General features: G+C 37.1%; 3 protein-coding genes across 3 annotated transcripts in view; 1 reads left to right on the top strand and 2 right to left on the bottom strand.

Moving 5' to 3' along the window:
- Positions 1-11718, bottom strand: part of ctdp1 (CTD (carboxy-terminal domain, RNA polymerase II, polypeptide A) phosphatase, subunit 1) — a 125424-nt gene extending 113706 nt beyond the window's left edge. The window contains exons 1-7 of the mRNA XM_079442090.1: positions 11286-11718; positions 8280-8363; positions 7992-8085; positions 6524-6652; positions 4025-4175; positions 2871-2961; positions 419-585 (exon numbers count right to left, since the gene is read on the bottom strand). Of these exons, the coding sequence (XP_079298216.1) occupies positions 419-585; positions 2871-2961; positions 4025-4175; positions 6524-6652; positions 7992-8085; positions 8280-8363; positions 11286-11542 (973 nt within the window). The 5' untranslated portion in view covers positions 11543-11718. The remainder of the gene's footprint in view (positions 1-418; positions 586-2870; positions 2962-4024; positions 4176-6523; positions 6653-7991; positions 8086-8279; positions 8364-11285) is intronic.
- Positions 11719-13099: 1381 nt separating this feature from the next.
- adck5 (aarF domain containing kinase 5) lies at positions 13100-26338 on the top strand. The gene is made up of 15 exons (XM_079442092.1): positions 13100-13220; positions 15058-15152; positions 15299-15448; positions 16959-17034; positions 17467-17667; positions 19125-19265; positions 19458-19571; positions 20601-20732; positions 20813-20896; positions 20987-21068; positions 21156-21234; positions 21315-21406; positions 22055-22307; positions 22437-22553; positions 24027-26338. Exons 1-15 carry the CDS (start codon positions 13197-13199, stop codon positions 24127-24129), a joined length of 1743 nt encoding a protein of 580 aa, XP_079298218.1. The 5' UTR covers positions 13100-13196; the 3' UTR covers positions 24130-26338.
- LOC306885515 (cleavage and polyadenylation specificity factor subunit 1-like) overlaps positions 26219-27009 on the bottom strand; it is a 32409-nt gene continuing 31618 nt past the window's right edge. Inside the window, exon 38 of the mRNA XM_079442089.1 lies at positions 26219-26924. Within this exon, the coding sequence (XP_079298215.1) occupies positions 26877-26924 (48 nt within the window). The 3' untranslated portion in view covers positions 26219-26876. The remainder of the gene's footprint in view (positions 26925-27009) is intronic.

Here is a 27009-nt window from a genome sequence, read left to right as displayed (position 1 = left end):
CTAAACTCTGCAGGACACCAGCCCTCCAGGATCAAGTTTGATGACCCCTGGTCTACACACTCGTCGTGGCCACGTTTATTAGATCCATCTCGCACAGTGTGGCATGCAGCGATCTTATAGGATTGCTAAAATCGTGCAGTGTGTTTTGGGCTTACGATGTAGGCACAGCAAAATTTGTGCAAAATTTCTACTGTCCATTGCGTAGCAATATATGAGCTCACACAGAAGTCACTGTTGGTCAACGCAGCCAATTTGTTGCAAAATCTGCATGTGGAAATCTTTACCCTCATGAAAAGCTCCAATTTGTGTAGATTCTGCGTTAGACGTTAGCATCCTATACAGACAGAAGACACTAGGGCTAATTTCCAGTTTGCCGATCATTATCGTTAATTAGAGTCGCTGGGAAAATAAACATTACCTTTTCTGGTCATCTGGGCCTCTCGTGAGTCCGGTGGGGCGTTGATGTCACCGGTGCCCTGGAAGTAGATGTATTTCTTCACTGTGATGAGGTTGGGGGCGAACTTCCAAACGTCCTCTCGATCGTCTATGATGCACACCATGGAGTCTCCACAGGGGAACAAATTTCTTCAAAAAAAAAAGAAGCACAGTTTTTATACTGACATTTTTAGATGCTCATTTAGCAGCTGGTGCTTGGTTATGACTAAATAAACAGCACCCAGACAGTGCCAGCCTGCCAAGACCAAAATGTCAATGAGCATTTTATAACATTAACACTGGTACAATACCAAAAATAGTGTGGCCAAAAACAATTTAGACAATTAGCTGGTCTCGAGGTGATTTTTAGTGGATGTATGAAGTCAGTTCTCCTCAAGTTCACACAGATGTCCTAAGAGAGGAACCACAGGTGCAGAAAAGCACATTAACTAATGTTAATTAACATCTCACAACCACAACATGTCGCAGTGCAATGAAAAAAAGTGTGTTTGTGCTGTCTGCCTTTCAAATAAATGCCGTGAAATTTTGTTATTCAGACATTTAGAAGTACATCTCGAGGGTCCAAACGCATCTGGGGTCTCTGGGTATACAGCGTAATGAGTATAGATTTATCTGTGAATGTCTGGCGCATCTAAACAAGCCCCTAAGAACATCTTTCCAACAGCTTGAGTTTTGAAATGGCAAACAAAGTCATTCACACTAATAGAAGCATTGGGCTGCAGAGGCTTGGTAGGTTTATCGACCTAAAGAAAGTAAACTGTGCGCCGCTGAAGTCCGATCGTGACTGTCTTTGTATGATAGCGGCCGCTCTGTGAGACTGTTCTTCCTTCAAGGTCAGTATGAGAGCTCCATACGAAACCCACACATATTAACAGTCTGATATGAGGAAAGAGAAGTGGATTGGATTTCCTCCAGCGTAGTTACTGCATAAAACAAGACAAAGCAAACAACTCTGGCTCGAAGAGGTTTTTATGCTACCAATGCAGAATAATTAATGTTTAAATACTAAGATAATACTATAAATATTAGTACTTGTTTAAATTTAACATGTTGTTAAGCTTTACAATTAACAACAAGATACAGTTATGTAAACTTGCATAAGGTGAAAAAGGTAAGAAAGACTAAAGTTGTCATTTTAAATTATAAACTCACAGTGCCTTTTGCAAGTCATTTTAATGATGAAAACGTTAAGGATTCAGGTTCAAAGATTTACTGAGTATTTCACGTCAAAGGAAATAACTGTAAATGTACAAAGAGAGAGAAAGGCTTGACAGAAATGAGGTGTGTTTTCAGAAAGAATGGAAAATAAACCACCCCAAAATGTTTTACAGGCTTAAAGTACATATAGTTCTTCTGAATTATGCACTGAAATATGATCATGCTGCATAAACGAATACACTGAAGTATTAAATGTATTCAGTGTTCACCGTATTCTTGATCTGTCATGCAGAGCCGAATGGATATAGATGTGGGTAAAAAGCAGGGGTCTACGAGACTGCACCTTATATCCGCACATGAAAACAGGTTTAGTCTTAAGTTGAATCAGAGCTGTTCTCCGAAGCCCTTCAGAAATGCATGTCTCTTCTGTGCACGTGCACTCGTGCAGAGAGCCTTTGTTCACACTGCTGGAGTCGAGAAAATACTCTGCATTGTCACATGAGGTTGAATAAGCTTTATACTCAACAAGAAAAACATTTTAGATGCTTGAATTTTATCATTTAATCTTTAAAAATTAATTCAACTAAAGAATAAGTACAAAAAGTATTTAAGAAAAATATGTTATGTTTATACATTTAAAATATTTATATATAATAACAATTACTTTAATAAAAATATTCATGGAAATACATGGAAATATTTTCAAAATATATATTGTATGTGTGTGCGAGTATTTACATATACATATACAGTATAAATTTTTTGGTCCACAATATATACAGTACACGCATATATTATGTAAACAAAAACTATTATTTTGGATATTTGATTGCACTAATTCAATGAAATGATTTCCTGAATGTCACACAATGTGGAAATCACACTACTCCGTTCAGAAGTTCAGGGTCAGCACAATTTCTTTTATGTTTTTGAAAGACGTCGAAATATTTTACAATATAAAATACCTACATTCTATTTGAATATATTGTAAAATCTAATTTATCCCTGCTGCATTTTCAGCATCATTACTCCATTAGAAGTATTACTATCTTTCAAAAAAAAAAAAAAAAGACTTCTGAATAGTAAACGATTTGAATGTGATGCTTCATTTTGTTAGAACAAGCTGATCTTGAAGTTAATAATAACTACAACAACATGTCATGAACGCAAGTTCATTGTTAAACTGCATCAAGAAAGATGCTGAAGGCTAAACCACTCCAGTAGGAGAAGACGGAAATGAGTGAAACATGCCTCACCTGAGGTTGCCGGTCTTAGAGAAGGGGTCAATGCATTCATCTCTAGACATGATCCGATGAGAGAACAGCTTCTTTTCAGGGTCTAAAAAACCTTTTTAAAAGAGAAAAATAAATTGGTATGAGTGAGAGAAAGAGCAGAAACAGTCATTTCTTTTAAAGATGAAGTCTAAATTACAGCTGAAAGCAGAGCTATAAATGCTGTAGTGTCGCTTGGACTGCATTAAGACTATTTAGAGCTGTAATAAAAGGAAAACAGGAAAAATAAAACGAACCAATGCTTTCAGACTTTCAAAGATGTGCCTCTGCCAAGCTTTCAGTCTCCTGCCTGCACTACAATAACTCAAGACTTTAATTCAGAAAAGTTGAGCTACTTTATTTACTGCGTTTTATCTACTGCTGATTTTGTCCATATGAATCACCACAACCAGACTCCACTTATTTGGGTTTGTGGGAAGCACTGATGCCAAATTTTAAGAGATTCAAATATGCGAGATGCCAAATGTGAAGCTCACTTAATGCAAGAACACTTCAGGTCTTGCTCAGAGGATGCTACACACCTGAAACACAGAAACCTGAGCGATTACTGTGCTGATGATATCCTGAACTAAACCCAGACCCTACACTCTACATATACCAACTTCACCTCCAATAATAAACACCCTGACATAAAGGAAAGACTTAATGCAGCACTCATAAAGATTACTATTAGAAATTTATAGGGTATATTATAGATGGCTATAATAAACACAGTCACTAAACCAATTTCTTGTTTATTAGTCATTTAGCAGAGGCTTTTATCAAAGCAGATAATGGGACAGTTCTTGCAGATGACACTTTTATTGACGCATTTATTGTCAATATGTTGCATTAAATAACCAAACACAGTAAACAATATATTCATCTTCAAATTCAAAACACTGAGCAGATGCTCAAACTTATGAACAAATGCTGCCACCTGGTGTCACTGTGAAAGCCCAATATAATCTCTCACACAAACACTAGGAGTTATGGGACTGTTTGATGTGTTTTATCATCCACCGGGTGAGAATCAAAAATTCTGATCGGTTAGAAAAATGTCATCGCACCTGTCCCCAGTTTGAGGTATCATTCGTGTTTCATTCAATCATTCAATGTGTCACATCACAACAATGTACCTGCAATGGTGTGAGCGTATAAACGGCTGCCAAAGGTGAAGACGTGCAGCTCATAGAGTTTGGCGATTTTTTCTAGAAAGTCTTTGCAGTGAGGCCGCAGTCGTGTGTGAAGCATGGGCTCCCCCCGTCCCAGCTGGAAATGAAAGATTCCCTGGGAAAAAAAAACATTGCAAGGCAGTTAGAGGAAACGAATATATGTCTTTACCGTGACTTTTGATCAATTAAATGAGTATTACAAGCTGTTTGTGCATAGATAAGACCCCTCAAGTAGCAAAGACTAAAGTCTCAAAACTAAAGAGATATTCTTCATCAAAATTAAGACTCTGCCACGCCCTCCTAAAACGGCTTGTTAAAACACGCCCCACATGTCTACATCACGATGTGGGAACAATTAATAACACCGCCCAAACGTATACGCAGTGAAAGGAGGAACCATTATTCTCGCTGTAGTGTTGTTGCTGCCGCCAGCGCCATGTCCTGGAGACACTGTTTCGTTGTGAAAGCTAAACTACTTTTTTTTGGGCTTCCAAAAGAGGACACAACTAAAAATCAGTGGTTAAGTTGTTTTTACAACACTGTTCCAGAACAGTACAACCCAAATATTCTAGTGTGTGCAGCACATTTCATGGAGGACTATTTCCTGAACTTGGAAGCTACAATGTTGGCTTGCACAAAGGCTGTTTCTATAAAGTGGGGCAATTCCAACTCTGAAAGGACAGTCTGACGCTTCTGACCACTGCAAGTACATTTCTGCTCCTGACGATTCAAACGTGAGTTTTGAGCAGTGTAGAGTAGTGCTTGTTGTTTGTGTTTCTCCCATGCAGACATGGTAATGTTTACGCAGCGCGATGCAACGCGACACGTAAAAAGACAGTATAAGTCATTATAATCAGTAATTATGTCCCCACTGAATGTAACAAATGCCTCGTTTGTAATGCGTTTTATTGTTTTTGTGTGACTTGGGCCCTGAAACGCCATCGCAATACTGTGAGGGGCGTAACATTTCCGTCTCACACTTGAGGCCAATCACAATGCACTGGATAGCCGGCCAATCAGAGCACGCCTCACTTCTCAGAACGATGAGCTTTGTAAAAATCAAAGCGTTTCAGAAAGGCGGGGCTTAGAGGAGCAACAATAATGTACAGTTTGTAGAAAATAATGTGTTTTTTGAACTTTAAACCGCATTACACCAAATACACAAAATAATGTTCTTTTTAGCAACATCATATAACCCCTTTAAAAAATCTACACATCTGAATAGCAGTGCTTTAGATCTGCTTTAGATTGAAAAGCATATAAATATTCTATTCTGCTGCATTACAGTCCTGTTCAGTTGTAGCAGAAGCTTTCAGGAACATTAATTTCAATAGAAATGCTCTGGAAGATGCTTTAAAAGCACTACAAAGTCTTTGAGGAAAGCATTTGAGTCTTTGATAGCTCAGTTAATGGCCTAGTAATTGTTTGATATAAAGATCTGAGATTGTTTTTTGCTCGAGCTGATCTACCGAGTTAACGCCTACAATAAGAATGAATCGAAAATGGATGACAGCTGAGAAAAAGAGTACGATGCAGTCATTTAAATAGAAATCAATCAATGCTCAGCTACATTTAGGCTCTTCAAAGCAATGCTTCCAGTTACACCCACAATCGCTGGAGTTCATAGAAAAACACAAATGAGATCACCAAGAAGTCAAAGAAAACCGTACGGCTGTCGACATCTTATTTTCGTTACTGCTAAACTCAAACAAAACGAGGGATAGATAAATCTTTTGAAGCCACCATAACACAGCAAACCAATGACAGATTAAACAAATGACAAAAGAAACCAGTGAAACAAAGAAAAATCTACCCTACTCCAATAACACTCAAAAAAACTATACAATATCCATTAATATTGAGTATAATTATAATTATAATTACGGTTTAGGGTTTTATTAAGAAACTGATACTGTTCAGAAGTGACAGTTAAAAGATTTATAATGTTGCAAAGAATTCCTATTTCAAATAAATGCTATTCTTTTGAACTTCTAAAGAATTCTTAAAACGAACTGAGAAGAAATTAATACTTTTATTCATTAAGTATGCATTCAGTTGATCAAAAGTTCATGATTTTACAAAAGATTTCCATTTCAAATAAATTCAGTTCTTTCTAAATTCTGAACTCGAAAAAAATGTACCAAGGTTACCGCAAAAGCACACTTCAGCATTGACAATAGCCAGAAATGTCTTTTGAGCAGCAAATCAGCTTATTAGAATGATTTCTGAAGGATCATGTGACCCTGAAGACTGGAGTAATGATGCTGAAAATACAGCTTTGATCACAGGAATAAATTACATTTGAAGACATATTTAATTATACAACTGTTATTTTAAATATAAATAATATTTTACAATATTACTCTTTTTACTGTATTTTTGATCTAATAAATGCAGCTTTGCTAAATCTTACCGCCCCCAAACTTCTGAATGGTAGTGCAGTGCAATGTTTTTAACTGTTACCTTGTTGGACATGCGCTGGCAGTGCTGTTCGGTGGTGTGGATCAGCGTTTGGTCCAGATCCACCATCAGCACTAACTTCCTGTTCCTGTGAAGTCTTTGCTGGTCCTCTCGGCCAAGCTGCTCCGCTTGCTGCTCACAGACACACAAGGACAAAAAACACCTCGTTTGTACACCAGACACTGATTGTGCAGAGTAAACAAACCATTTTATACACAACCATTTATTAAAGCCCCTTTGAAATATGATTTTTTGGAATCGGACAAAAAAATTATTGCTACACCCGTTTGAAGTCGATATAGTCAGCAAGGTTTATTATGAGAAAGATTAAAGTTTTCCTCCAGTTCTTTTCTTATTAATAATTAGGCTACCGTATTAATAATCACAATATAGCTGTTTTTTATTTTATCTTTCCTATTATAAATAAGAACAGATGAAAAAAAAAACCTTTATCATTTTAAATCTAAACAAAAGAATTCATATAGCCTACGAAAAACAAATGATCAAATGTAAAAATCACTTCAGTGATTTGATTTTTAAAACTACAAAAGCAGTTAAATGAAGCGCTACGAGTGATTCCAGCTTTTTTCTTTTATAGGCTATTGATAGATGACACTGAGACAGACGGCCAACTGTAATGCTCGAATCATATAGTTACACATCAGATATGTTTTCCCCATCAGTTCCCCAAGCGTTCACTTAAGAAGAACAGATTATTGTTTGCGTGGATATTGAAATACTGTAATTCTGTGTATTTATCGAGATCGCACACCGTCAGAAGCACCGTTACGTGCGCTCTTCAGATGACATTCAGCGCGAGCGGAGAAAAGGTAATCCTCTCAGAAAATATACAATTAAAGATACTTTTAGATGTTTAATTACTAATTGGAGCATTGGGATCACTAAACGAGGGCTTAATGAACTATTTTTTGAGAAAACCTCAAATTCGACTAAAATTAAAATTTTTCCCTTTTTTATTATTATTTTTTGCCCTTAGCTCAAAATAGCCCATGCGCATTTAAATGATTTACACTCATATGACGTCATTAAACCGCGGTGAAGTACTAAATTGTCGCAGTTTTAATGATGTACAGAACGCGATGCCTCAGAAAATCCGATCTGCCTGTATACATGAGTCGCATTGGCACATATCCAATTTATATCCGATTTTATTTCCACATATGAAGGAGGCCTGAATCCGATCTCGCTATATCCGAATGCATGCGTCTTTTTCCTGTTTACACGGTCATAGAACAGATCCTATCTGAGTCACATATGAGCAAAAAATCGGAATTGGGTCACATTTAACTGACAGTGTAAACGGGGCCTTAGAGAAAGTTTAGAACTCCTAAACTCCCAAACTGAGATTTATGATTTAGTTTGAAATGTCGTCACACCAGTTTGTCGTTCGATGCCGATTGAGAAACACATAGAATCTCCATCCTCAGAAGTGACAAACACAGGCACTCACCTCTGAGCTGACCATCAGCTCGGGAACACTGTGCACCATGGAAACGGTCGCCGTAGAGATGGGCGCCTGCTGCTTTCCATTCTTGCTCTGTAGTCTGAAACGTAAGAGCATCTTCAGCACCATATAGTTACTAACAGAAATAACTCTGAGAGCCGACACAAGTGAAAAATAGGGAAAGACAACAATAGCTTCTCCTGAAAGACCTCATTTCACTTTTTCAGGTAAGAGGAGAGAAACGATTGTGAACTGGAGACTGACAGCACAAAAGTAAACTGGATATAGACTCACTGAGTTAAGTCCTGGCCGCATTCGGCACACAAGCCCTTCATTACAACGGGATGACTGCATTCTTCCACTTTTGCTATCACACTCCTGAAAAAAAGACAAACAACATGTAGAAATAAATACAGCAATAATCAAATGCACTTCATATACATACACTGCTTATTAATAGGGAAAATTCATGCAAAGCATCTCTCCAAACTCCAGAATAAGTGCAAAGAGAAGTGTAACTGTTGTTTTTTATAAACAAGCTCATTTTCAGTTGACTTATAAAATAACTGAGCAATTTCTAATACGTGCAGCACCCTCTACTGTTAAAGAAAAAGCAAGCATGAATGACATTACATGAGCTGACTGGCACAATTTTCTTTCCTCTGTTGACACATTTCCTAATGAAACACAGGTTCAGACATATCAAAGGGCTTTTAAAGAAATACTCAACAGACATGATTTACATTACACCCATAATTTGCTAGTCAGTCATAGGCCGTATTGGAGAAGAGACAATATCATGACAGCTCTCTGAATTGTAATATAGTAAAAAAAATATTATTAAAAATTACGGTTTTGGCAAATTATTTTTGTGGGTGTTTTAACAACCTTCCTATCCACTCACACTTCCAGAAGGAATTGGAGATATTCAAATCCCTAAAACGTATGCATAACAAAAACCCTTAAGCGGTGTAATCTGCTGGAGGTGTATTTTTATAATCAACCCCATTGTATAAGATTCTTCTGTCTTCTTTAAAACATTTTTTATAGTAGTTATATCTTGCTGTTTGTGTTAGTTAAAATTGCTTGTTTATTGATGCATATTTCTCATTCAGGGTTTCTGCAGGTTTTATAAAGGTACATTTAAGACTTTTTAAAACAATTAAACTTAAGGAATTAATTGAATGTAAAAGAATATGCCAATATGTTCTCTAAATGCAAATGTATTAGCTATGCTTCCAAATTTGAAAATACAACTTCCGACAGATCTCCATTATTTTGTAAATAATTTAAAACTAAAAAAAGCTTAAGGCTTGAACAGCTCTGCTTCCAACAACTAAAACAGAACTTTTACTGTAGCTTCTAATCACACGGCAAAAACATGATGTTCTTCTTCAGTGTTTGTGTTATTTCAAGTGCAAATGTGTAAAGATTCTTAAATCAAGATTTGCTTGAGAAGCAAAATGACATAAAATAAGAAGTCTTGTTTTATGAGAAATTTATCAAAATGAAGTGAGTTCATGATTAAAACAAGAACACATCTGAAATCAACTTAATTCAAAGGGAAAAGTTTTCATGCACCACTGACAGATATTTGTTATCAAACATCAATTTTACATTTTGCTTAATTTCTCAGAAAACAAGACTAAATGTGTTAAATTCGCATCTCAAGTATTTTGGATTTAAGGGTGTTTGAGTATTTGTATTTAAAAAAAGTTGGCCTCACCGGCAGACCTCGAGTGGTGAAAGTTGGCCAGTTCACCTCAAACTCCGTCACCCTGAACATAGGAGCCCCACAGGGCTGTGTCCTGAGTCCCCTGCTCTACTCTCTCTACACGCATGACTGCGTGTCCTCTCACAGCTCCACATCTATTGTCAAATTCGCTGATGATACTGTGGTTCTGGGCCTCATCTCCAACAATGATGAGACCGCAAACTTGGATGAGGTAGAGAGACTCACATCATGGTGCCAGGAGAACTGTCTCTCTCTGAATGTGAGCAAAACTAAAGAGCTGATCATGGACTTTAGGAAGAGACAGCAGCAGCCCTACACTCCTCTTATAATCATCTCAGGGTCTGCTCTCCCCTCTCTGCAGGACATCTACCTCAAACGCTGCAAAAATAGAGCTGTCAAAATCATCAAGGACTCTAATCACCCTGGTAACCATCTATTCACTTTGCTTCCATCTGGTAAGCGCTTCCGTAGCCTGATGGCAAAAACTGAGAGACTTAGGAGGAGCTTCTTCCCCCAGGCCATCAGGCTCCTAAACTCTAACTCTGTGTCATAGCATCACTTGACTCCATGTAAATATCACCATATCAATAGCTATTCATAATTTTTCTCTACCTCATATTGCTGCTATTTAAATACCCTGTACAACTTTTTTGCACATTCATCTTATATTACTATTTAAGTCAACAACATACTGACCTGTACATTTATATTTATATTTTTTATCTTTTATTTTTTCTATTTTTCTTTATATTTGTATACTTTATAATTGCACTGTCCTTGGAGCGGACCTGACTTACATTTAACTGCTGGTTATACTCTGTATAATTGTGTATGTGACAAATAAAAAATTAAAAATCTTGAAAAAATATATTTTTTTTACAGCTTTTTTATTTTAAACTGATTTTTACAGCATGCAACATTTAATGTTACGACTTTATGAATTTAAGACTTTCTGCTTCGATTTAAGACCTTTTTTAATAAGTGTGAATGAATGAAGACTTTTAAGACCCGCAGAAACCTTTTAATAGACGTGGACTAATATTCACAAAACTCTTATTTCAATATCGTTTGCCTTTAATTCCACAGTTTCAAATAAACGTGCTGCATCTAAACATTAGGGTATCATTTGGAAAAACAGCTGTAACACGTTTCTCTTCCACTACTAGACTCGGCTCCATGCGCTCATCAACACACCCTCTCTCCAATGCCCCGCCCTCTGCATACGTCTCAGCCAATCCGACGGCAGCAAAGCACAAGGAACAAATTGATTGACACGCAGAGAGCGTTTCTGATTGGCTAAAAAGGGCGGGCCGCTCCCCCAACTCTTGTTTTAGTGTTTACAGAGCTTAGGGCTTTCTATCGGAGCTTATCTCTCGAGATACATTTGAGTGATACCTGTCTGTTAATATGAACTATTTATGGGCGACATTACAACAACCACGTGCGACACGTTTACGTGCTGCTGCTGTCACGAGCTCAGCGTTGAGCGCGCGTGCAACTTCGCTTAGCTCGAGCTAATAAGCAAAGGCAGCTAATTAAAGCGTTAAAACGACAGCGCGTCTCACCCAGGCGCGATGACCTGTCCGAGTTGACCGCACAGTTCCCGCACGAGTCCAGCGCGGTCCGACTTCAGCTTCCTCTCGGCCGCTCTGCTCTCGCCTTCGGCGGGGATCGGCGCACAAACCGCGATAACGGAGTCCACGTTCACCAGAGCTCCGGGCTTCACCTTCCACTCGAGCAGCCGCAGAGGACGCGCTCCGGCGGGGCAGCGGATCTCCGTCACCTGCGCCGTGGGGCCTCCGGAGTCCGCAGGCTCCTCCATCAGAGCTTCAAACTTCCGCCAGAGACACGCGGCGGAGCGCCTGAGGAGAATTAATAAAACGAGTTAAAAGCGCTAAAATAATCCAGAGGCGATAGCGATGGAAACGAGCTGATGCGCAGGTTCACTCTTCCCGCCCGTAAACAGGAAATACAAAGCTGCAGCGCGAGCGAAAGTCTTTCCACTTCCGGGAGAATTTAATCACACTCTTGATTTAGAATTAAATTAATATTAGAGTATAATCTGTAGTTTATAATAATAATAACAATTATGTACTTAAATAATAATATATAAAACGTGTAACGAAAATAAATAAATAATACACCAAATATTTACAGTCATATCAACCTTGTGGTTTTAGAGGAAATCACACCCGAGTGTTTGTATGAAACCGTATTAATCTCTCCCCTCCCCTCCCCTCTGAGACACAGGCAAAGCCCTGGTTTGTGATGAAATCTGATGAAATATCAAGATCATCCCAGTGTCCGGGGATTAACTTGAACTTTGGTTAGTGGCTATATTTTCTCTGTTTTTGCTAAAATCGAGCTTCAAATCTTGAATTTCAAAGAAGAAAATGCATCTGATATGCAAACAGTATCTTAGAACAAAACTCTTTTTGAACGTGTGCGGGGGACACAAAATTGAGAAATTAAATACTAAAAATAAATGAAAATATTTAATAAATTTAAATTAAAACACTTTTCCTTTCAGATGGGGAAGGCTTACAGTCGTAGTAATTTTAATCAATAGACGTGTTGCCGTTTTGCACACTTGTAATAATCCAAATACAGTATTAATAATATTCTGAAACACTGGAGGGAGTAACACCAAAATTAAAGTAAAAAAAAAAAGTCGAGCCTTGAATCTCTATTCAAATTTCACTTCTTTTTTTCCTTTTAAATTATTTAGTTTACGTTTATATTATGCATGTAGTTTTTATACTACCAGAGTTTTTTATACTGCTTGTTTGTTTTTTTAATTATTATTTTTAATTAATTAATTCGTTTGCTTGTTTATTTATTTTTATTAATGCCAAGGTACCAAAGATAAAAGCACAGAAAATAAACTTTACGTACAGAGAGGTGACATTGCATGCAAAGCACTATTAATATACGTAACAATAAATAAATAATACAAACAAGAGCTTTAACAAAATTAATTTAAAAGATTAAATAAATTAACTGTTTTAAGAGCTTCAAGATTCTTGCAAGATGAAGATTCTTCCAAAATAGTTTGGATATTTAGTTATTATAGGTTAGTGTTCAACCTCTTTTTTTAAAACAAAATTGTTTTAGTTTTCTGTCTTGCCTCGCTTTAAACGTTACTGTCCCTTTAATTAAGGGCATACGCTCCTTGTTTCACGTAAACTTTTTTTTTTTTTTTTCTGTGTAATAATATTATTATTTAGTTGTTTATTGAGTTCGACTGCTAACGTTGTTCCAAAGGCACAGTAATATTTGGATGTGGTGTTAAAGGGGGAGAGCGCGGTCTGAAGGTCGCTTCAGACCACTGTCACGCGACTGACGACGTCACAACAGACGCTTTCCCAGTTGCCCAATCAGAGCACAGGCGTGCGTGATCTCGAAGCACGAGGAAGAAGCGAGTGAGGACCGTAGCGAGTCACTCATGCAACCATCAGCCCGAGAGAACCGGAGACATGGCGGCAGAGACGCTCAGATCGGTAAGGACACCGCTTCTGCTTCTGTGTTTCCGCTGATCCGTTGCTCATGTGCTCGAGCTGACTGATGCTGGTGCTTTATGAAAGGCCGCTGTATTTCAGTTTCACATTCTGCTCTTATTGAGAGGCGTTTAAATGCAGAATCTATTCCATGTCATTATCCAGTCTGGAAGTGCAGGGCTGATCCTGAATCAGGGCAGTCAAGGCCAGAGGAAATGTCAAAGCATGCCTTGTTCTTGATCACTGTAAGCCTTAAATCCCAAACTAAACTCTGGATTCTTATATCCAAGTCTAACAATAGGACTAACGTTACCTGTCTTACAGTCCAGCACTTTCTGATAGCCTTAGATTATAACCAGCAGCACACTTACAAAACATTACCATGGTAGCAATAGGCTTAAGTAAGGTAATTACTGCAGTTACTGTTTACTATTGTATTTGTAACACTCTCTTAAATAATGAAAAAATAGCTTTCAGAATCCTTATTATAATGGATTTATTTTTGGTGACAGCGGTGGCTAATACCAGTGGTGGATAGGACCGGGACCCACTAGGGGGCCTCAGCAAACTTGCAAGGGTCCCTCTTTAAAAACCTACTTCATACACACACACACACACACACACACACACACACACACGTATAAACAAATACGTAAACATAAACAAATAAATAGTTGCAATGGTTAATTACCAGAAAGTAAGTGTGAGTGTATGTGTGTGTGTGTATATATATATATATATATATATATATATATATATATATATATAAGGATTTTGTTGTGGACAGTGGGGGACATTGCAGTTCAAAAGACTGAGAATCACTGCTGCACTAACAAAAAATTACCATGATGTGATGGTACTACTAGTAGTTGACCAATTATCAGCCTGGGGTGCGTTTCCCAAAAGCATTGTTAGTTTATTATGGTCTTCCATTGAACTCTATTGGTAACGATGGAACTTGCAACCATAGTTGCTTTTGGGAAACGCACCCCTGGCCGATTATCAGTGCCGATATTAAGCATTTTATCAGTATGTGTCACTGTCAAAACCGATTTGCCAATTAAAATAATTTAAAAGCATTTAAAGAACGGTTTTGTCAGAGCCCTTGTTATTCTTAATTTTGCCATTAATTTTAATTTTTAAACCAAACATATTGGTTATCTGTCTACATGATCTGTAATAATCGGTATCGCATCTGCCCTGGTCGACCCCTAGGGTGTACTATATGTGTGGTAACATACTACTTTTATATGTGCCATAACAATCCTGCATATTTTGTATATGTATTACAGTAGTACCATGGTGTTTTTTTTAAGTACTTTAGAATGCGTGAATATGGTCGTTTGCAACAGGATCTTGAAAATGAGTTTTATTCATGTTCTGCAATCTGATACCAAGGCACTGTGCTTTTGTTAGGGTTACTATAGTATTTTGGCTTAAGCTGTCGTTACCTGAAACATTTCCTCAAACAGTGCAGCGACATGTTTCAAGCTGTCCGTATTGAACACTGGTTTAGAGTCTATGGTTTATCTTGAATGAGGGGCTGCAGATGGGCTGTTGTTCATCATACTCTATAGAGACCTTTAAACTGGAGCACATCCCTGACCTGTCCACAAATCAAGCTGCCTGAGGAAAGACAATTTGTTCCCTGCTTCTATAAACATTCTCCCTTTTTTCACATTTTGACACGGCCTTGATGGGAAAGTCTTGTGCTGTAGTCTATGAAAACACACCTCACAGATCATCTCTGAGCTATTTTTAAGGGTTGCCTGATTTGTAATGCTTTTAGATGCCAGTAAAAGACAGTGAACTAAACAAGTTTTATTTCCTTTGGCTTTAGTTAAGATTGTGTCAACATCATATGTCTCTGTTACGGCGGAGTCCTCGGCTCATAGGCCTCCAAGTACTTGACCAGAAGTTCTTCTCCTCTCACAGGTGGGTTTCATTTGCTTCATTGGGGTCTGGCTTCATTTTTAAGGGTGAAAACAAAGTGTATTTTATAGCATATGACAAAGCAAGCGCTACATCATACTAAACAAGAGTATTGGCGGTGATGCTGGGATTGTGTTATCTTCCTGTAGAGTTGTAAAGAGTCACAGACTCTTTAGGAAGCTGTTGGTTGGTGTTTCGGTGGGTGTGCCACTTGTGGTCGGGGTGCAGTATGCGGTCTCAGAGCCCAGAGAGAGGAGGAAGATGAAGATACTAGCAGAGGGAGTCGGCCGCTTCTGCAGGTGAAGATCCTTTAGTAATGTTCATTTATTTAAAGGGGTCATCGGATGTGACATGCACTTTTACAGGTTGTTTGAGCATAAATGTGTGTTGGCAGTGTGTGTACACAACCACAATGATAAAGATCCACTCAGTGTTTTTTTAAATAATTTCCCCCTCTCAAATCAAGCCATTCTCAGCTTCTTGGCTGTGTGACGTCCCACTGACAGGCCCCTCCCACAATTGTTGATTGACACTTGCGTTTTACCTTAGACCCACTCTGAGTGAGTTGTCATCAGTCCACCATTGTTTCGGTGCCGAAGTAGGAGTAGACAAGAATGGCTCCTAAGCGATTGAGGTGTTCTGTTGTTGGATGTAATAATGAACATAGCAGTCACCATTTACTCCTGACATCTGAGCCACTGAAGATGCAGTGGATTAGCTTTGTTTTTGAAGGGAATGCGTCCCCCGATCTACCTAAATTCGTTTGTTCACGCGAACCACTCGTGATCCAGCCTCACCTACAGAAGAAGTGAGTATAAAGTTCTTTTATGAATCTTTGCAAATTGACTTTCCTAATAACGTGCTAGTTAGCAAGTTATGCGGTTAAAATAAACAGTATCATGAGAGCGGCTCGTCACCCCACGGAAGAGAGGGGCGGGGTCAGCAGAGCTCATTAGCATTTAAAGAAGCATGGACTAAAATGGCTTGATGAAAACAGAGCTGATTTTGACACGGTAAAAGGGTGTTTTACACTACCATTGAGAAATTTTAACCAAAGTATGTTATAGACCTTTCATTAAGAATCATATCAACTTGTGGAAAATGGGCATCCGATGACTCCTTTTAATTTTAGCAATTTATCAATCGTCACTGGAAGTTTACATCATTTTATATATTTTTTATAAATCTATTAATTTTTTTTTTTTTAATAAATTGATGCTTGTATCCAGCAAAGATGCATTAAATTCATCAAAAGCGACAGCAAATACATTTAAAATGTTACAAACAATTTATATTTCTAACAAGTATTGTTCTCATCAACTTTCTATTCATCAAAGAATCATAGAATCCTGAAAAAAAAAATGGTTTCCTTGAAAGCATTGTTAACATTGATAATAAAAATAAATGTTTCTAGAGCATCAAATCAGCATTTTAGAATGATTTCTGGAGGATCATTTCTGAAGACTGGAGTAATGATGTTGAAAATTCAGCTTCACATAAAATGAATAAATTACATTTTAGAATACATTCACTTAGAAAAAATTTGTTTTAAATTGTAATAATATTTCAGATAATATTACTGTAATTTTTTTTTACTGTTTTAAATGCAGCCTTCGTAAGTATAATGTAAAAAAATACATTAACTACCCCAAAATTGTACATGCTATTGTATGGCATTATATCACCCACCAGGCTCTCTGATCTCTAGATGTCAAGCTTTAGCATTTGACACATCTGTATCATGCAGCCCTCTGCTGTTAATATCATGACTGAAACTGTGACGTAAGCTGTATATCTGTGTCACATCAGGTCTCTCTATGTCGGGCTTATGATATCAGCAGATTACTGGTGGACGTCCAACATTGCTCTGAGAGGCATAGATGAGGTAAGCTTATTTCTCTATTATGTAAATAATGTTTTAAATTAGTACATTTGAAAACAATTTTTTTTAATTACTAGAAATTTAAGAATTGTTCTACTGAACGTGAAAATTTGGTCATTTTGAAGAATGTTGGTACCCAAACAGTTTTGGTCATCATTGACTTCCATTGTATGGCCAGTAAAAACAATTAGCCATTTCTCAAAATATCTTCTTTTATGTTCAGAATAAACTCATACAGGTGTTGAAGAAACATGAGGGTGAGTAAATGATGACAGAAAGTTCATTTTTGGGTGAACTATACATCTAATTTAACACTTTTCTTGGGTTCCCTTGTTCCATCATCATCATAAATATATCCAGTGCAAAGTATTGTCGTAAAAAGAAAGGGATCAGTAAACATATCAAACGCAAATCTCTTTCTGTCCCTCTCGCCAGAGCAGTCCAGAGTATGAAGTGCTCATGTCAGCGTGTCATCAGAGAGCAGCCAGTAGCATGGTGGACGGCGCCATACAGAACGGAGGCCTGTATATTAAGCTGGGACAAGGCCTGTGTGCATTCAACCATCTTCTACCTCCAGAGTACATCCGCACCCTGCACGTGCTGGAGGATAGAGCGCTCAACAGAAGATACAAAGAGGTGAGCAGTGCAGATCTGACTCTGAATTAAAATTATATATGAAATAGGATGTGATTTGTGCATATGAAGGAAGTCAAAATATGGTTTTGTATTCTTGACAAAATCAGATTGTAAATGTAATGAGGTAAGGTAAATGTAAGGTAAGTCATTTTATCACACTAATCTCAATGTGCTGAATTATATGTGTGTACACTAAAAATTTGGGATATGTTTTTGAAGGAAGTATATTAAATATAGTCTAAAAATAGTAGTAAATATGTATATTACGGTTTTCAATTGTAACACATTTTAAATAGTGTTGTCAAAAGATTAATCGCGATTAATCGCATCCAAAATAAAGTTTTTGTTTGCATAATATATGTATGTGTACTGCGTATATTTATTATGTGTGTGTGTGTATAATGTTGTCAAAAGTACTGACCATGATACCATTCGGTACTGAAAACGTCCATTTCCCGCATCACCGATGTATCTGTTGAGTGCGTGAACACAATGGCCAATCAGCGCAGTTTAAGAATCTGCTCAACAGCACTTAAATCTTAGCGGGAAATGGGCGTTTTTAAAATTTCAGTACCGAATGGTATCGCTGTCGGTACTTTTGACAACACTAATAATAAATATACACAGTAAACACGCATATATTATGTAAACACAAACTTTTATTTTGGATGCGATTAATCGTTTGACAGCACTAGTTTTAAAATATAATTTATTTCTGTGCTCAAAGCTGAATTTTCAGCATCATTACTCCAGTCTTCAGGGTCACATGATCCTTCAGAAATCATACTAATATACTGATTTACTGCTCAAGAAACATTATTGTTATCAATGTTGAAAACGGTTGTGCTGCTCAATATTTTTGTGAAAACCATGATGCATTTTTCATGATTCTTTGAATAAAATTTCAAAAGAACAGTATTTATTAGAAATAGAAATCTTTTGTAATATTATAACTAGTGCTGTCAAAAGATTAATCACGATTAATCGCATACAAAATAAAAGTTTTTGTTGTGCAGCTCAGTTTCAGGGTCTTGGCACTCTTCTTATAGCCTACGCCATCTTTATGTAGAGAAACAATTTTTGTTTTGAGTGAGAGCGATAACACCAAATTTAACACACCTGCTCCCCATTCACACCTGAGACCTTGTAACACTAACAAGTCACATGACACCGGGGAGAGAAAATGAATAATGGCGTGTGTTGAGTTATTTTGAGGGGACAGCAAATTTACACTGTTATACAAGCTGTACACTCACTATTTTACGTTGTAGCAAAGTGTCATTTCTTCAGGATCACATGAAAAGATATAATAAAATATTTACAAAAATGTGAGGGATGTACTCACTTCTGTGAGATACTGTGTGTGTGTGTATATATTAAAAATCAGGGACTCAAAAACCTATGAGAATTAAATCTGCAAACCTTTTTGTAACGCGTCTGGTCCCGTGTTGTTCTAGGTAGACGCTTTATTCCAGGAGGACTTCAGTACTACTCCAGACAAACTCTTCTGGACGTTTGACTATGAGCCTGTGGCCGCTGCGAGTCTGGCCCAAGTACACAAGGCCGAACTGCATGATGGGACACCTGTGGCTGTGAAAGTATGTTAGGGATGTGCATGATGGCTGTTGATGAAATTCTGTTTATGTGCATTTTAATTATATTAGATACATTGTTACATTCATTTTTTTGCAAATGTTTGCGAGAACAGCAATATAGAGGAACAACATGAAGTGTTAATCTAAAGATTACTGATGTATTTGTGTTGTTGTGTTGATGTCTGTTGTGTTCAGGTGCAGTATATTGATCTCAGGGATCGATTTGATGGTGATATCAGGACTCTGGAGATTTTGCTGGACATAGTGAAATTTATGCACCCCAGCTTTGGTTTCCGCTGGGTCTTACAGGTCTTACAATATAATGCATTTAAAACAGCTTGAAATCTGCCACTGACTTCCTGATGTTTCACTGAAAACGTCCATCTGCCATTGCTGACCAATCTGTCTGAAACACAAAGTCTTAGCCCAAATTACATAGTTCATCTTTAATAATAATAGTAATAATAATAATAATGTAATAACCAAGACTAGTTGGATTGAAAAAGTATATAATTAAATTAATAAAATAATAAAATCAATAATATCAATAATATCAATAATATCTCCCACCACCATTGCTATCTTGCATTATTTCCTGCTGAATATTCTGAAATACTATTTTAATATATCTATATCCAGAGGTGCACATAAGTGGTGCGCACAGCCGACATGGTTGACAGCTGTTAATGCACCGTTTTAGATACTGCAGAAGATATCCATTCAAACTGAAAGCATAAATCTTGGCTACGCGCTACCGGTTTCACAGCAAAATGTAAAACTGAAATTTCATTTACTGACGCTTCACTCTGTGGTGCTAAACGTTTGGGGTCAGTAAGATTTTTAAATATTTTTTAAAGATGTTTCTTATGCTCATCAAGGCTGCATTTATAGAAAAGATTTTTATTTTAAATAAATGCTATTCATTCACCAAAGAATCATGAAAAAAAAAGTATCACAGATTCCAAAAAAATATTTCATCATTGATAATAAATCAGCATATTGTTAATAAATCGTAATGATTTCTGAAGGATCATGTGACACTGAAGACTGAAGTAATGATGCTGAAAATTCAGCTTTGATCACAGGAATAAATTACATTTTAACACATATTCACATAGAAAACAGTTGTTTTTTTTCAGTTTAATATTTCACACTATTATAGTTTTTGATTATTCAGTTTTGATTAAATAAAAGCAGCCTTGGTGAACATAAGAGTCTTCTTTCAGAAACATAAAAAATATTTGGACGCCATAGCCCCAATCTTTCTTAATTCTGGTCATTGTTGTTATAAAAGACAAGATTATGATTTTTTTCATTGTTTCTCCATGATGCTGGTAGGACCTGAAAGGAACGCTGGCCCAGGAGCTGGATTTTGAGAATGAAGGCAGGAATTCTGAACGGTGTGCTGAAGAACTGAAGCATTTTAAGTTTGTAGTCGTGCCCAAAGTATTCTGGGACCTGACCAGCAAGGTGGGGATCGGTGAATGCTTTCTTTGATCTCTAACTTTGACACATGAATGAATAGAAACTGTGACTTTGTGTCCATACAGAGGGTGCTTACAGCAGAGTTCTGTGACGGATGTAAAATCAACAATGTGGAGGAGATTCAGCGTCAGGGACTGAGTCTTAAAGACGTGAGTTTAATAACATCAGTTATGATCGACCGGCTCTCATCATGCCATTAAATGTCCATAATAATGAAGATAATAATGCGTGTGTTTCAGGCAGCTGATAAATTAATCCGCGTATTCGCAGAGCAGATCTTTAACACCGGCTTTATTCACGCTGACCCTCATCCTGGAAACGGTGAGATTATCTATGCTCAGAATGAACCCATTATGACCCATACGCTCGTGAGTGAGTGCCACTCATGGGAAATGTGGCTGATTTCAGTGCTGGTCAGAAGAGGTCCAGATAATAAAGCTGAGCTGGTTCTACTGGATCATGGGCTGTACGAATACCTCAGTAAAAGGTGAGAACATGAGAAATAAACACCGGCATCACTGTAATCTGCATGAAACAGATGGTGACAGCAGACTCTGTGTTTGTCAGTGACAGAGCGGCTCTGTGTCGGTTATGGAGATCCATCATCCTGCGCGATGAAGCCGGCATGAAGACATATGCAAATCAGCTCGGGGTCAAAGGTAACGCAGCTTTTTCTCACATATGCTATCAGTCAAATGTTTTTTAACAGTAAGATTTTTAATGTTTTTTTTAAAGAAGTTTCTTCTGCTCACCAATCCTGCATTTATTTGATCCAAAATACAGCAAATGCAGTAATATTGTGAAATATTTTTACTATTTAAAATAACTTTTTTCTATTTGAATATATTTTAAATTGTAATTTATTCCTGTGATCAAAGCTGTATTTTCAGCATCATTACTCCAGTCACATGATCCTTCAGAAATCATCCTAATAGGTTGATTAGAATGATTTCTGAGGGATCATGTGACACTGAAGACTGGAGTAATGATGCTGAAAATTCAGCTTTGATCACAGGAATAAATTACATTTTAAGATATATTCAAACCGAAAACAGTTATTTTAAATTGTAGAAATATTTCACAGTTTTGTACTGTATTTTTGATCAAATAAATGCAGCCATAAGTGACTTTTGTCAAAAATATTTTAAAATGTTACAAACATATGACCTTAGACAATATAAATAAATCTTAATATAAAGATTTTATCAGTACATTTTTATACATACAGCTATAAGGAGAGTGAAATGAAAATTCAAACAAAAATGCATTCAGTATTTTGATGTTATCATCTCATTGGTCTGTCCCAGAATACTTTCTCTTCAGTGAGATGCTGCTGCAGCGGCCAATCAACATGTGGGATCTGGGTCTGGGTAACATCCTGACGCGAGAGGAGACGTCATACATGCGTGACATGGCCGTAAACCGCTTTGATAAGATCATGCAGGTGTTGAAGTCCATGCCGCGGCCCATGCTGCTGGTCTTCAGGAACATCAACACCGTCCGCTGCATCAACATCACTCTGGGAGCTCCAGTCGACCGCTACTTCATCATGGCCAAGAGGTACCACCTCACCACTGATCCAAATATCTGTGCATTTATGTCTCAAATACAGTTGAATAACTTCTGCCTCGTTTGAGTATTTGTTTGGATTCTGTCCATCATTTGAGTGGAAGTGTGTGTGTGTTTCAGTGCTGTGAGGGGATGGGGCAGAGCTCAGGCCGACGACACCAGGATGCTGTCCAGACTGTCCATCTTCCGCTGGGTCTGCTCCTTCTGGGAAAGCGTCAAGTTTGAATTCGCTTTAAGGTGATGACATCGGATTCATTTCTTTCTCCAAATTCCATTTTATTTCTGCCCAAATAATGTTTTTTTTTTTGTTTTAATGTTTTGGTAGTTATTAAAAACTAGTGTCGTCAACTGATTAATCGAGATTAATCGCATCCAAAATTTTTGTTTACATAATATGCGTGTGTACTGTGTATGTATGTGTGTGTATATGTGTGTGTGTGTGTATATATATATATATAAAATAAACACAGTATACACACATATATTATGTAAACAAACTTTTATTTTGGATGCGATTAATCATTTGATAGCACTAATAAAAAGTAAACTTAATTGTATAATTAATTAAAATCATAAACCTTATGCAATTTAACAATTTATCAAATTGTTAAAACAGTCACAGAAATTCAATATTTAGGGCCCTACAAGAATCTGTTTTCATTTTATTTATACATTTATATTTATTTATTTATTTGTATTCTATTTTAGTGGTTTAAAGGGATGGTTCACCCAAAAATGAAAATCCTCTCATCCTTTACTCAACCTCAAGTTGCTTCAACCCTGTATAAGTTTATTTCTTCTGTTGAACACAAAAGAAGATATTAAAAAAAAGGTCCCCATTTACTTCCATTGTATTTTTGTTCCTAATACTATGGAAGTCAATGTGGACCATCAAGTGTTTGTTTACCCATTTTCTTCAAACTAACTACTTTTGTGTTCAACAGAAAAAAAGAAAATCGTACAGGTTTGGAATAATATGAGGTTAAGTAAACGATGACAGAATTTTTCATTTTTGGGTGAACTATCGCTTTAATTACATTTTAATAATCAGAAACCTGTCAATAAAATATTTTAATTTATTTACAATAATAGGGCCCTATGGTTTATTCATGTTTTGTTTTTTACTTTGAAATTCTCTGTCCGTTTTATTTGTGTGGATTTATGATTTAATACACATTTATTATCAAAAATGGTGGTAATCAAATGAAGGCTTAAAACCACAACTGAATTAATTAATTTATAAAATGTAAATAAAAACAATCCCTTTTATTTTTTCACCAAACAAAGTGCTGCACAACAGAGGTTTGCCATTAAAATTAAAAAATAAAGTTTTAACATTTTCTTATGAGTTTGAGATTCATTTTACAGGACAATAGTAATATATTTGTCAATTTCATCGCTAAACGGAGTGTTAACTTCTCCAAGTTTGAGGTTCTGTGTAACTGATGAGTTTTTGCAGTGGTGAAATGCTGGTGAATTCTGTGACATTCCATGTTATTACTGTAAATTCTATTTTTACGACTGCATTCTGGATTTCATTCGCATTTTCAGCATTGCAGAAATCATAGAACCCTGTGACACTCGTCTCAGCGGCAGATAAAACTAGCATTAAACATCAATGAAGCGTGCAGTTTTAGCCTATTTTTATGTTTTTGTGTAATATGCATGAGCTGGTCTCTCACATGTATCTCATTGATTCTGTTCCTCCAGGTCAGAGATGGCGCTCATGAGCGTCACTCGCTCTCTGCTCAAGCTGCTGTCTTACTGCAGTCTCATCAGGCTGGACCAGGAGGTGTATCAGTATCTGAAATGAAGCGTCTTGTACCTCGTTATCATCGTCTCTCCTCTGAGCCTCTGGTTTTACTCGAGCTGCGTGTGGCTATGCACTCGGTGCTGATAGGTCACCCAAAATTGAAAATTCTGTCATTAATTACTCACCCTCATGTCGTTCCAAACCTGTAATGCTACCTTCGTTCATCTTCAGAACACAAATTAAGATATTTTTGATGAATTCCGAGAGCTCTCTGACCCTCCCATAGACAGCAAGGATCCATACACGATCAAGGCCCAGAAACATAGCAAGGAGATCGTTAAAATAATCCATGTGACAATGTGTAATTTTACGAAGCTACAAGAATACTTTGTGCGCAAAGAAAAAAAATAACTTTATTCAACAATTCGTCTCCTCCGCGTCTCCCTATAGAGCCATTTTGGAGAGTATCACATATATAAACAACATATGTAATGTATGTACAGATACGCAAACAATGTATCTGTGGCGCAGCTGACACAGAACAGCATGCATTGTTTACGCTCAGTGGATATTCTCCAAAATGGCTCTATAAGATGACGCAGAGGAGATGAATTGTTGAATAAAGTCATTATTTTTGTTTTCTTTGCACACAAAGTATTCTCGTAGCTTCTAAAATTACAATTGAACCCCTGATGTCACACGGATTATTTTAACGATGTCTTTGCTACGTTTCCGTGCGTTAAGGTCTCTGCACACTGAGTCTGAAATTTTCGCATGCGTTTTTTCGCATTCGCAATCTTAAAAATTCGTCACGCACAGAGACCTTGCACACCGAGTCCGATGCGTTTTAATTAATCCGTTGCGAAAAAAAATCGCAAAACTATACAAAATGTCTTCAAGCAGTGAGGATGATTTTGTTGTCCTCTCTCTTTTTAAAAAAAGAAAAAGAAAAAGGAAATATTGGGTCCATCCAATCCTTAGATTGCGCAGAGAGGAAGGAGAGTTCCACCTCCCTACACACACACACACACACACCGAACTGCGGCATCGGAAAGGTGCGCGCCAGGCATAAAAAAATAGGCTACAGCAGTTCTTTATATTCTATATCTTTGTATTTCGCAATTTGTTTGTCATAAAGTGCTCTGTGCTGCAAGACGAAGTGTATTAATTTGTCTGACACTATTTTGTATTTTGGCTTTCGCTTGTACGGTGGCTCTGAATGGTCAAAACGCTTTCTCAAAGCATCTCAAAATGCTTTATACGGATGCGAAAAACGCAAAAAATCGAACCCGATACGAATTTTTTTTTTGACGGACGAAAATTTCGAGGCAGTGTGCAAACGTGATTGACAAAACGTGAGGTCGTATTTATTTTTCAACGTGCGAAAATTTCGGACTAAAAATTTGGACTCGGTGTGCAATGGCCTTTAATCTTGTTAGGATCCTTGCTGTCTATGGAGGGTCAGAGAGCTCTCGGAATGCATCAAAAATATATTTATTTGTGTTTCGAAGATGAATGAAGGTCTTACATGTTTGGAACTACTTGAGGCTGAGTAATTAATGACAGAATTTTCATTTTTGGGTGAACTATCCCTTTAACGACTTGCTCGTTTCAGCTTGAGCTTCCAGGAACCTCTCACAGACTTTTTAATTCAGCTTTTATCAATTATGATATTCCAGCATTTAAAAGACTCATTTCATTCAAGAATTTGAGCCATGTTCGTTTCTTCTGTAGGTCTCGGTTTAAAACGTTATAATTTCATGGTGGCAATAATAATAAAACAAATCAGTCTGAACAAATAATTATGCTAAAAACCATTTACCTCAGGGTTTAGCAATTTCAGTGAATAACAGCCGTTCAGATTGCAATGAGAACCTTTTTACTAATTATATTTAAAAATTTTGCCATTTTATATCGTATTTGTGATTAATTGGTTATACGCAGTTGGAACAGAGAGGTTTTGCTGTCAAACATTTATAGACTTATTATTGTCAGATTGGATATGTAATCTACAATGCAATGTATTTTGAATGTAAATCACTTATATTGCAGTTTAATTTGTTCCGAGTCCAGACTGATGTGCACATATCACCTGATTTGGAAAATGCATCTTATTGAGAATGATTCATCCATGTTTAGTTTTTTTGTTGACCTCATATTTAATCAAACTGTCAAAGCTTTATCTTTTGGTGCAGCATCAGACTTCTGTCTGGTGATGTATGCTGGATTTCTCCAATCATTTTGTCCACTTAAACTCATTTCTACTATCATCTGTGAGCTTGTATTCATTGAGTGCAACACGCATCTCACTCCGTTTTCTTTTCCTTTTTCAATAATCCCATTACACTCAGTTGCAAATCACAATACAAAAGAAGTGTCACTCGCTACTTTAACCCTGAAAGCATCTCTCTCACGCTTCCCTTATGAACACTTCCCAGAGAATGACACCGATTATGTTTTTCAGGAAAGCGTGAGAGAAAAAGACTTCTGTTCTTCTTCTGCAGTGGTCAGACTGTCTCTGCACTCAGAGCATCATCTGTGATGGAAGTAAAGAATAATGACACGAAGCATTGGAGTATCAGCATGTTTGTTCTGGATGTCAACATGCAATACATTTTTGTTTTTGCTTTTTTACAAAATATTCTAAGAAATGCAATGCCCTTTACTGCATTTCCTTCTTTCTGTCAACAAAAAAACAGTATGACAAATGTTTGTTTCTTCTTTTTCTATCAAAACATTGAAATATAAAACAGTGAGCAGAGGATCATCAGGTGACGAAATACACTGAGCTTGAGAGCAGCGGCTCTTCAGAAGTGAGCAGTTACTCTGTCGATCTCCAGAAGATCATCCAGGATCTGAAACAAGCAGAAAAGCTCATGAACCGGAAGGAAGATAATTACAAGCATGACATTTCTAATCGCACGTGAAGGTATCATTGTT

This window comes from Barbus barbus (genome assembly GCF_936440315.1).
Source record: "Barbus barbus genome assembly, chromosome: 19".
Classification (NCBI taxonomy): domain Eukaryota; kingdom Metazoa; phylum Chordata; class Actinopteri; order Cypriniformes; family Cyprinidae; genus Barbus; species Barbus barbus.
This window is presented reverse-complemented; position numbering and strand designations above follow the sequence as displayed.